Here is a 12,615-nt window from a genome sequence, read left to right as displayed (position 1 = left end):
GGGAGCCAGGGATCTGACCACCAACACAAACACTCAGAATGCAGAGAGGTCTAACAGAACTTCTCCCATCTTCCAAGGAGGGCTTAAGCGGACTGGAAGGGAGCCCCAGCCCTATATCCATTAAATATTAGACCTAGCCATTGCCCAATGAAAAATTAGCAATGACCACTTTTGGAGAGGTCCAAATGTCAGTGGTTTCCTCTGAGTGAAGCATCATGGTGCTTGGCACTTGTCTGATGGTGCTCACATTGAATCAACGCTGCTCTGACCCCCCCCTGTTTTCACCACTCTCTTTGTTAGCCTCACCTCTTCCTCCTCTGTCCTCTCATCAGAGAGGGAAGACACAGGAATCCTCAGCAATCCTCCTGTGATATTTCTTAAAATAAATCCTACATGTCAACATTTCAAGTTTCAAAGAATAATTCAGTACAGACTTTCTCACTACCATGGCCCTTTAAACAGTATTTAGCTGACTGTGTAGAAAGATGAGCCTTACACAACCTCCTCCAGGACAGGCATACAGTGGGTAGACGACTGTGTATGTGTGACGTGACTGGACCAAATTCCTCTATTCAAATGTCCTGATAGACAATGATTCAACAGACAAACCAGACAAACACACGTCAGCAACAGCATGTGCGACAAGCAAGCTCATTTGTGACTGCAATCACATGGATGACTATGATTTAAAGTCTATCATAGTGCTTAGTTTACCTCATGCAAACCATCCTGATCTTTCGAGATCAGGATGGTTCGTATGAGGCTAGTTCTTAGTGACATTTTGATAGCCAATTACCTGCACAAACCAAAGGGTTGAAAATAATCAAATGGATGGAAACACATTTCTGAGTTTCAGCAATCAACCATTCATTTAGTGAGGGTTTCAAATTATTACAATCCAACACACTTAATACAGTGGCTTGCGAAAGTATTCACCCCACTTGGCATTTTTCCTATTTTGTTGCCTTACAACCTGGAATTAAAATAGATTTTTGGGAGGTTTGTATCATTTGATTTATACAACATGCCTACCACTTTGAAGATGCAAAATCTTTTTTAATTGTGAAACAAACAAGAAATAAGACAAAAAAACTGAAAACTTGAGCGTGCATAACTATTCACCCCCCCAAAGTTGATACTTTGTAGAGCCATCTTTTGAAGCAATTACAGCTGCAAGTTTCTTGGGATATGTCTCTATAAGATTTTTGCCCATTCTTCAAGTTAAAACTGGTCCAGCTTCTTCAAATTGGATGGGTTCTGCTGGTGTACAGCAATCTTTAAATCATACCACAGATTCTCAATTTGATTGAGGTCTGTTCTAAATTTGATTGAGTTTTGGGCTTTGTCTAGGCCATTCCAAGACATTTAAATGTTTCCCCTTAAACCACTCAAGTGTTGCTTTAGCAGTATGCTTAGGGTCATTGTTCTGCTGGAAGGTGAACCTCCGTCCTAGTGTCAAATCTCTGGAAGACTTAAAACAGGTTTCCCTCAAGAATTTCCCTGTATTTAGTACCATCCACCATTCCTTCAATTCTGACCAGTTTCCCAGTCCCTGCCAATGGAAAACATGCACACAGCATGATGCTGCCACCATCATGCTTCATTATGGGGATGGTATTCTCAGGGTGATGAGAGGTGTTGGGTTTGTGCCAGACACAGCGTTTTCCAAAAAGCTAAATTGTAGCCTCATCTGATTAGAGTACCTTCTTCCATGTGTTTTGGGAGTCTCCCACATACCTTTTAGTGACCACCAAACGTGTTTGCTTAATTTTCCTTTAAGCAATGGCAATTTTCTTCTGGCCACTCTTCTGTAAAACCCACCTCTGTGGAGTGTATGGCTTAAAGTGGTACAATGGACAGATACTCCAATCTCCGCTGTGGAGCTTTACAGCTCCTTCAGGGTTATCTTTGGTCTCTTTGTTGCCTCTCTGATTAATGCCCTCCTTGCCTGGTCTGTGAGTTTTGGTGGGCGGCCCTCTCTTGGTAGGTTTGTTGTGGTGCCATATTCTTTAAATTTTTTAATAATGTATTTAATGGTGCTCCGTGGGATGATCAAAGTTTCCGTTTTTTTTATAACCCAACCCTGATCTGTACTTCTCCACAACTTTGTCCCTAACCTGTTTTGGAGGGCCCCTTGGTCTTCATGGTGCCACTTGCTTGGTGGTGCCCCTTGCTTAGTGGTGTTGCAGACTATGGGGCCTTTCAGAACAGGTGTATATATACTGAGATCATGTGACAGATCATGTGACACTTAGATTGCACACAGGTGGACTTTATTTAACTAATTATGTGACTTCCGAAGGTAATTGATTGCACCAGATCTTATTTAGGGGCTTCATAGCAAAGGGAGGGAATACATATGCAAGCACCACTTTTCCGTTTGTAATTTTTTTGAATTTTTTTCAACAAGTTTTTTTTTCCATTTCACTTCACCAATTTGGACTATTTTGTGTATGTCCATTACAAAATCCAAATAAAAATCAATTCAAATTACAGGTTGTAATGCAACAAAATAGGAAAAATGTGGGGATGAATACTTTTGCAAGGCACTCGTAAAAACATTTTTGTTAGGTACTGAACAAGCTCATTGATCAGTATTTGACCACCTTATTACTTTATTGTTTTGCAGATATTTGTTTTATGGCTGAGATGTGTCCAGTTCTTAGTGACAGACAAGGTCTCCCACTCCCACCTGATCACATGGCACCTGGTCTCCACACACACGGCTGGACGCCCACCCTGGTGGCGATGAAGCGGGGTTTTGGCGCCTGCATGGCATTCGCCCTTAGGGGAGTGGGAAGGTTAGCAAGGAAACTAAGCTCAGGGGCACTCTGAAACTGCTTGGCTCCTTGGAGCCCACTGTAGGACACTCCAGGATAGGGTGCTGGGATGGGGATGGGGTTGCGGACAGGGGTAACATTGATTCTGGGCAGTCCAGGCAGGCCCCCTGAATAGGTAGGAGCAAGGACGGAAGGTGAGGCAGAGACAGGAGCTGGAGCAAAGAAAGGGGCAGGGGGTGGGGAGAGAGGAGCAGAGGTTGGGGAGATCATATCGGAGCGGGTCAGGCGCTCTCCCAGTGTTGTGGCTGAGCGAGGAGCGATCACGGTGGGGGCCAGGCTCGGGGCTGACATGGGCGTGGGTGTGGAGAAGCGTTTGATCTCATACACACGGGCCGCTTTGACTGGGATCTGTCTGGGAGGGGTCATGGTGCTGCCCACCATAGTAGTGTACCCTCCCTGCTGCTGCCTCTGGTCCTGGTAGGAGGGAATCGCTGACAGCTTGGCAACACTACCCCCGAACATAGCTGAGTTGAGCTGGTAAGGCTGCCTTCTCATGAAATCTAGAGCTTTGATTCCCTCCCTCTGAAAGGCGATCCCTCCTTTGCCTTCCCAGTCCCCCCTGTCAGACCTGCTGGTATCTCTCTGTGGCCCCACAGGACAGGAAGGGGCCAGCAGAGGGTTGTAGCCGATAGGCGGGGGGGCACGGATGTTGGGGGATAACTTCCACTGTGAGTTGATATTGGGGTTGGGAGCATCCTGGGACCCGACCCCTGGGCGGGAGACCTCCTGCCGGTAGGCGGTCTCCTGTGGAGTGTCTACCACATACCGGTCCATGCGGCTCTGCCTGCGGGCAAACAGCTGAGCCCCCTTGCCTTCTTCCTGGGGGATCTGAGGGGCCTCGTGGATGACCCTAGGTTTGGGGGCCACCAGTGGAGGCATCCTTCCCCGGCAGACTTCAGCACCCTGGTCTTCTTCTGCACCAGACTCAAAGCCCATCACACTCTCTGAGTATCTTCTGTAGCGGGGCCTGTCATCCAGGTTCTGCACCATGTTCAGCAGGTCAGGGTTGGGAGAGTTCTCCTTCTTAGCAGGTACTCGAAACATGGGCCTCCTGCCACTGTGCCGTCGAGCCTCCAGGAGGATGCCGGTACGACCACCAGGGGCAGGTGGGACCTTGGACATGGGGGATCTGAGTATAGGTGTTGGAGTTGTGGGGTTTGGGAGTGGGACAACTGAGACAGAAGCTTGGGGCATCTGGGAAACAGAAACTTGAGGTTGGTGTATGGGGTCAAAAGACACTGGTGCTGGGGCTGATTGAGCCACTGAGACTGGGGCTTGGGGTAGAGGTGCACCTGAGAATGGTGATGAGGGTGGAATTGAGGGTACATTGGCAAATGATCCTGGAGGTGGGGGTATGGGGCCACCTGAGAATTGTGCTGGGGGTGGAGGTATGGCTGTGAAGGAAGCCTGTGGAACAGAGGGCATGGGTGGTTCTGCCAGGTTCTCCACAGAGAAGGCAGGACGAGGATGAGTCGCCAGTGCTGAGGCTGAGGTGGAAAAGGGTCCTCTGGCCACAGAGAGATTACCACTTGGAGGCGGCTCTGATGAGGTGGAGAAGGGAGGTCCTACAATAGACACCGAGGTCGCCGGGCGCTGTGCGCTTTTGGTGATGACGGGGCGGAACACAACAGGAGCGGTGGCGGCTCGGTTGGTCACGAACCCTGGGTTGAAGGGGCGGGCTGTTCTGTTGAGAACAGAGCTGGAGGAGAGTTCTGGCAGCGGTGTTTGGGGTGGAGGTATGTGAGTGGTTAAGATCGACACTTGGGTGGTGATTGGGTTGGATGCCACAGTCAAAGGTGACATCACCACGCCAGCCGTGCTCACTGGAGAGTAGGCGACGTCTCCATTAGCCATGCTGTAGGCAGTAGGAGCAGCTGGGGCCGGTGCCATAGGCCCCTCTGCCACAGACCGAGCCTCCTCCTGGAAGGCTACAGGGGGCGGTGGTGCCATAGGCTGCTGAGGCTGGTACATCTGTGGTTGTGTTTTTGGCTGGGGCTGGCTCTGTGCATATGGCTGAGGCTGCTCCTGGATCTGTAGTTGGTTCGGTGATTGGGTCCTTATCTGAGGTTGGGCGGCAGCCACCTTCTTGGCGTGCTCGGCCGCCCTCTTCCTCTGCTGCTCAAACAGCTGGGCGCCTTTCCCAGAGATGTCACTCAGGCCGGGACTGGGGGCATCTTCTGCCCCGTCCCCTCGCTCTCCACCTGCTGTCGCCCTCTTTTCCAGCGCATCCAGGTAGTCACTGTCCCAGGTGGTGTCGGGGGCGGCCGAGAAGCCATCCTCATCAAACTCCGACTCGCTTCCTGGGAAGAGACCATTTTCCTCTGGGGAATTGTGCTGCATGTCCTCGTCCACGCTGCCGAAGCTGGTCAACGTGTACTTCTTGGAGCGCTGCCTGCGCTTCTTGAACATCAGCACGCCCTTGGAGTTGGGGTTGGGGGCGTCTGTCAGAAGGGAGGCGATAGAGCGGCACTTGGTTCTGGCCTCCTTCACCTTTTTGTCTTGAACCGTGTCACCTCGGTTCAGTTCTGTAGGGGTCAGAGAGCATGTTTTAGGGTGGGCATGTCTGTAGAAATGCCATTACTGTTTCTATGTCATCTTGGTTAGGGTCATTTCTGGTTTCAGTCCAGTCGCTACATTTTTTAAAAAGCTCTGGATGAAATGTATTTTCAATTTTTTAATAGGAGTTATAATTCATCTGAACTGATGAACTTAAATTGGAACTGAATCTAACATGATATACACAAAAAGACCACGGGATAGTCTTTTATAGGGTGGACTTTGATGCATTGACGACAGTAAATGGGGAATTTTTTTTACTAGTGATGAACGACCAGATGTAACCTTTAACCTTTTAAATGGAGAACTCAGCATGACACCAGGTTCTAAAAACAACAGGGAGAGTCTTTAACAAGCATCCATCTTCTAAGATGCTACCAGAGCACATTTGGTAAAATGACTGGCAAGCCACAGGCTTTTCACATTAACCAAGGTAATGGAAAAATCCCTAGTTCCCAGCTACTAACGTCACCAAATAGCAGAAGGTGTTAACAGAAAGTCCCATCATCTAGGCAGAGGTTGTACATTTCAAATAATTTGTTATGGTTTTAATTAGCGTAGGGAGGCTAAATCTATGATCCCAATGTGCCCAACCATGTAAGGATTTGTTGTTTAATTTGTCACCGGCAGTGTCCCTGAACAGGACATGTGAATGTGAACCTGTAATTAGGGACACCTAGGGATTAATGGCATTTTATTTCAATAACTTCTTAAAAAAGCAACTTCTTCGAATAGTCTCAGCCCTCCCTGTCCTGAAGTTGACGACTGACAGGTGGACATGTTGTAATTATTTTCCATTTATGTACTTTGTCAGGAGTTTATTTATTGGCATAAAGTATGAAATGATCACATACTCTACAGTAGATAACAGAGATTCTCTGTTATTGTAACAAAGCATTTTAATATATGGAATTTTCCCTTTAATCTTCCATTTAGTCCATCTGTCCAGGGATCGTCTTTGCTTGACAAACTCAAAAGACTCCAGCTACTTATGTGATCCTGCTTTGGGTGGCTTTTCAAAATGAGTTTTAGTGGCTGATATGTTTTCTCACACCAACATAATTGATTCATTTTACTGATCCGTTCTTGGCCTTATCTGAAAACCATACATTTCTGTTCCTTTGGACTGAGTGTAGCGTTTGAAACATCTGTGACGAAACGTCATCCCATAGCAAACCTCTTAAACTCTGATACACAAACATGAATTCTTCAGCTGTTTGCCCAGGTCACTGGTCCATACATCAGCAGCCTGACAGACTGATCAGAGCAGAGGGCAACCCCGCCTCACTATTATTAGCTATTGGTGTATTGGTGCCTAACCATCTGGCCAAAGACACCACGTGTGTGTATTTTGTATATTCATATGTGTATGAATGGAATGTGATCATATTTTGTTTACTCACTTTTACACGTGTCTTACATATACATGTAAATATGTATGTTTTTCTTAAACGTACCCTTGTTTTTTATTTCAGTCTCAGCAAGATGTAGCCAGACATGAACAATGGAGGGGAAAATAGTGGAGGAGAAGGACAGAAGTGATATATAAAAGTGGTCAAAAAGGGAAAGTGAGACAGGGGAGAAGGACTCTGCTATTTGATACCAGATAGCAGCTGCATGGAAATGCTTTTCCCAGTTCATACATGCAGTGCTCAGGTTACCGGGCAACTGAACCAGGGGACAAATATAGCCCCTGTTCTACGTAGAAGGGACCGCCTCAAAATGGCCCCCTGCAGACTAATGCTGCCTCATGGGGAACACTCTGCCTTTACCTGAGAGGACAATGTCATTTGTTATGCAGTGACAACCTCAACTAGCCATTACATGACTAATTATTTGTACAGTAACAAATCCCGTATCAACCCATGGGTCATGATTTGTATACTCACTGGCTTGCTTGGCCTTGTCCATGTAGGTGACACTGAGTTCCTCATCCAGAGGGGTGTCTATAGGCCCCACCATAGGCACCATCTGCCTACGGGAGCTCAGCTGCATGGCCTCCTTTGCCCTCTCGGGTGACACTAGTGGGACAACGTTGGATGGCTCCTGGAAGGTTCTGTCCTCCTCCATCACTCTGTCCTGCCCTGAGACCTGGTCCTCAACCGAGGAGATAATGGAGGATGTCTCTGTGGAGGTCTGGGAGGACCACATCTCTGGAGGGGGCTGGTAGATCACCTCCCTGCGGGCCACCCCTGGCAGGCCCTCCCCCCCTCCTCTGCCATCCAGTAACCCGTGGCCCAGGAGCCCTGGGTAGACCCGGGCATCTGGGGCACTGTCATAGCCGCTAAACTCTGAGGTCTCCCCTCCCTCCGGGGAGGCTCTACCGAAGGCTTTTCCGGGTAAGTTGCTGGGATTTCTGTGCTTCTGCCTCCTCTGCCTCTCGTTGGCCGCCACTTCTGCGTCACTGTCTGTCTCCCCGTAGTAGGCCTCGCTACCTGGGGGCGAGGTGAGGCATCTGCGCACCATGGGGGATGGGAGGGAGGACCTGCCATGGGGGACCTCCATGACAGTGGCTGTGTGGTGCAGTCTGGAGGAGGGGGACATGGCGCGCAGGGTGGCTCGGTACTCTTTGTCGATACGGGGTGATGGGGCGCGGGTCAATAGCACCACGAACTGGAAGCCTGCCGGCGCCCTGTAGGAGCAAATTCACGGTTACTTAACTATTGTTGGTCATACTGTTCTGGCTTATCCTATTTGTGTAGCACTTAATGATGGTTTAGCACTTAATGATGGAGTAAAACTTTATGTTTTATTAAAACTTAATGATTGAGTAAAACTTAATGGTGGAGTAAAACTTAATGATGGAGTAGCACTTAATGATGGAGTAAAACATAATGATGGAGTAGCACTTAATGATGGAGTAAAACGTAATGATGGAGTAAAAATGGATGATGGAGTAAAAGTTAACGATTGATTAAAATGTATGATGGAGTAAAACTTAAAACCGCTTAAGGATGGGACCCTTTTTTTCAATTTTCGCATACCCATACCCAAATCTAACTGCCTGTAGCTCAGGCCCTGAAGTAAGGATATGCATATTCTTGGTACCATTTGAAAGGAAACACTTTTAAGTGTGTGGAAATGTGAAAGGAATGTAGGATAATATAACACAGTAGATCTGGAAAAAGATAATACAACCTTTCTTTAGTCATCTTTCAAATGCAAGAGAAAGTCCATAATGTATTATTCCAGCCCAGATGCATTTTGATTTTGTCCACGAGATGGCAGCAGTGTATCCGCAAAGTTTTAGACTGATCCAATGAACCATTGCATTTCTGTTCAAAAATGTGTATCAAGACTGCCCAAATGTGCCTAATTTGTTTATTAATACGTGTTCATGTTCAAAGCTTTCTGCCAATATCAGATATGTCTATGTCCTGGGAAATGTTCTTGTTACTTACAACCTCATGCTAATCGCATTAGCCTATGTTAGCGCAACCATTCCGTAGGGGACCCACCAATCCTGAAGTTAATGATGAAGTAGCCCTTCACGATGGAGTAAAACTTTATGATGGAGTAGCACTTTATGCCAATATAGTATGTAAAACAATGTGTTAGCAGCAGGGTTATTTGACAGACAGGTGTACCCATCAATGGTGATTGTAACTGCTCTCTGACCTCTTGACCTGGATGTGTAGAATTCCTGGGGAGCTGTCGATTATGGTCATGGCCTGGGCGTGGGACAGACCTCCACATGGCTGGTCGTTGATGGACACCAGCTCATCACCCTCCCGCAGTCCTGCTCTGCACGCCTTACTGCGCTTACGCACCTACACCAGCAGAGATGCAAAATATCACACACAGTATTCAATATAAGACTGCCAACAGCACCCATTACGATACTCTCTCTTCATCACGATCTCTTTATCTAACGATCACTCTCCCTCTCTAACTATTTATCTCTGTCATCTCTCCTATTATATGAAAAGTGATACTGCATGGAGAGCATAACAAAGCCGCTCTTGATGTCTAGTCTTGATGACTTGCTCTGACAGCTTGGACGTGCTACAGACATTGCCCACAACCTGTGGCAGAAGTGAAACCCTCTTACCCACTTTATCTGGGAAATGCTAGCCAGCACCTCTACTCCCCCATGTACTCTCCCTCTATTTGTGTACAGGGTAAACCGATAGGCAGCAGCTTACCAGTCCTATGCTATTATACTGTGTACATGAAAGTTGTGTAGTACCTAGTATATTGCAGAGGAATTTATTTATCCTAGACCCCTAGAGGTTACTCTAGGAAATGATACTGAAAACATCTGCATATTGAATAGGTTAGGGCTACAAATACTGTGCACGTGTTCATTGTTTGGATCTGAGGCCGGGTATACAGGGTTCAACCCAATTCATCACGATAAGAATATTCAGGGCTGACATTGTTGACCCGTAATTATATCACAGGTCCCAGTTAGTTAACCCTATCAAAGTGGCCCTGACTTTGTGTTGCTACTTGAGCAAGGGGACATTGATAAGTCAATCAGTCACCTTGTGGTCTTAGCTCCTGGCTGCTGCCCCTGTATCAAAACACACACACGCACACATAACATGATTATTCCGCCTCCATTTCTGAGGTCAGGGGTCATACGCTTTTAGATTGGCCACCACAGACACAGCTGTCTGTTCAGATAAGGTGAGCTGACGTCCTAAGCTCCTGTGCAACTCACCTCCATGTTGGATCATGATCTACAATTTTTGAGGAACCATTATTCTAAGGGCTCTAATAATAATATTGTTCTCTATTATGCAATTCAGGAAGTAGGGTACAGCCGTCATGTTGATGCAACCAATGAGATCTCAAGAGCGTGTGCATGTTGAAGCTACATGACCTAGAACCCTCAAACACAACTCTGGACCTCGGAGCCAGTTCCACTGCATTTTTACATTGTTCCCCTCTAGCCAGGGACAGATTTAGACCTGGGACACCAGATGTGTGCAATTATCAGTTAGAAGAGAAAACCAGCAGGCTCCGGACCTCGTAGGGTAAGAGTTGAATAACCCTGACCTATAAGAACTTTTTACTCTGGTAGAAACTGGATACATCACTGATTACATTGATGTGTGTGAAGATAGAGTATTTTCTCTTTGTTTTGGAGCACTGGCAAAGAATACAGCCTTCACTAGGCTGAAACACACACCTTAGTGAGTCGCCCCTCAACCCAGAATAGCCAGGTTGAAAAGCAAACTATTCTCAGTTAACACTCAGTAAATGTGGTTTCAGTGTGTGTGTGTGTGTGTGTGTGTGTGTGTGTGTGTGTGTGCGTATGCGTGTGTGTGTACACTGTATGCACTAAAATAACCTATCTAGAAAAAGGACATCTATTCAGATGGGTAGAGAATAGATCCAACAGAAATACTTTGATGTAAATCCTTCCCGAACTGTGAACTGATATGCTGTATGTACAGTATCTATGACAACTTTGATGAGCTGAATAACCTCTTGTGAATGTGTGTAGTGACTGACTGAGAACCAGCCACTCAGCCAATGATGACCTTCTGCAAATGATGACCCTGATCTGTCCAACATTGGCGTAATCATGCACCAAAAGCTTTATGGAAAACAGTACTTCATGTGTATTTTACAGCTAGATATTTTTTTCCCCATGTCATTGGGGCTTCATGATCAAAATCCACATAGCACTAAATGATATGTCTGCATAGAAACACACTATTTCTTACACACCCAAGATCTATGACTACTGATATGAAAGGTGACTAAAGAACAAAACATACCACATGGGAGGTTGAGAGGGGTTGCTACATACCCACATGAAGTTTACTATAGAATACTACAGTACTTACTATACCATACTACACACTGTAGTATCCCTCGATCATGTGTATTACTTACTATAGAATGTTGTCTTATACTGTAGAAGACTATAGTAAATACTACAGTATAATCTGCTAAAAACTCTGCAAAAACACCACTTTTTTAAACTATAGTAAATATTACAGTATTTAATTTGCATATACCCTGCCTATTCCCTCCCCCATATCCCAACACTACATTCAATACTATAGTATATAAATATAGTAATACTATAGTATTTAGACCAGAGTAATATAGATTTGTTTTAATGGGTACATTCCAAGCAGTAGAACTTTAAAGTTCAACAGCTCTATCAATCACTCCAATGTCTACACATGAGACCCATTCCAGAACAGACACATGAGTCATCCTCAGGCCTTTCGGCCCCTGCCCATGGTGGCAGCCAATATTCCATCCGAACCACATTCACAACCCTTCATATCCCACTAATTCCAGACTCCATACAGTATATCATAGAATGTACTGTCATTGTAAAAAACGAACCCCCACCATTTTTTTCTGCAATTATTCAGAATGTATCCTTTGTAACAGTTTTACCATCCTACCTTTCACTGAAGCCATACCTTGGCCACCTGAAGTGGTTTCTGGTGCTCCACGCCCCCCTGGAGACGAAAGCCCCATGGTGCTCCACCGGACAAGGTGATTACAACCTCTTCTGACACCATTATTGTGTGATACCTTCCCCTTTTTTGTGTTTCTGTCCGTTTGTCTGTCTTTTTTATCTTTCTGGGGCGGGGGGGCCCTCAATGCGTTTGCTCCATAGTTGTCAGGGCCCCCTCAGAGGGCTCTGTCCACTCTCCTTCAGCTATAATGTCCTGGAGCTGATTTCTCTCAGCCCGTACTCTGGCACCTGGGCACACATACACAAACTCTCCCCATTGACACCCACACATGCCCACACACACTCTGAGTATGAGCAATGCTAATAGGGTTGCAGGCTGGAGGAGCTGAAATAAAGAGAGAGGGGGAGAGGGAGGGGGAGAGGGAGAGGGAGGGAGGGAGGGAGGGAGGGAGGGAGAAAGAGATAGATAGAGGGGGGAGAGGGGGAGGGAGAGGGAGGGAGAGAGAGGGGGGGAGAGGGGGAGGGGGAGAGGGAGAGGGAGGGAGGGAGGGAGAGAGAGAAGAGATAGATAGAGGGGGAGAGGGGGAGGGAGAGGGAGGGAGGGAGGGGGGAGGGAGAGGGAGGGAGAGAGAGGGGGTTGAGAGGGAGGGAGAGAGAGATAGATAGAGGGGGGAGAGGGGGGAGGGAGAGGGAGGGAGAGAGAGGGGGGAGAGGGGGAGGGGGAGAGGGAGAGGGAGGGAGGGAGGGAGAGAGAAAGAGATAGATAGAGGGGGGAGAGGGGGAGGGAGAGGGAGGGAGAGAGAGGGGGAGAGAGAGAGAGAGAGA

General features: G+C 47.0%; 1 protein-coding gene across 1 annotated transcript; it reads right to left on the bottom strand.

Annotated features, from left to right (window-relative positions):
* Positions 1-2,531: 2,531 nt before the first annotated feature.
* On the bottom strand, positions 2,532-12,131 carry LOC135511655 (synaptopodin 2-like protein). Its single transcript, XM_064933138.1, has 4 exons — positions 11,792-12,131; positions 9,015-9,166; positions 7,286-8,028; positions 2,532-5,365 (listed from the first exon to the last, which is right to left on the bottom strand). The coding sequence occupies exons 1-4, from the start codon at positions 11,891-11,893 to the stop codon at positions 2,697-2,699; spliced, it is 3,666 nt and encodes a 1,221-aa protein (XP_064789210.1). The 5' UTR covers positions 11,894-12,131; the 3' UTR covers positions 2,532-2,696.
* Between the last annotated feature and the right edge of the window lie 484 nt (positions 12,132-12,615).

The sequence above is a fragment of the Oncorhynchus masou genome, chromosome 24 (genome assembly GCF_036934945.1).
Source record: "Oncorhynchus masou masou isolate Uvic2021 chromosome 24, UVic_Omas_1.1, whole genome shotgun sequence".
In the NCBI taxonomy this organism is placed as follows: Eukaryota; Metazoa; Chordata; class Actinopteri; order Salmoniformes; family Salmonidae; genus Oncorhynchus; species Oncorhynchus masou.
Note: the sequence above shows the minus strand (reverse complement) of the source record. Positions and strands in the feature narration are given on the sequence as shown.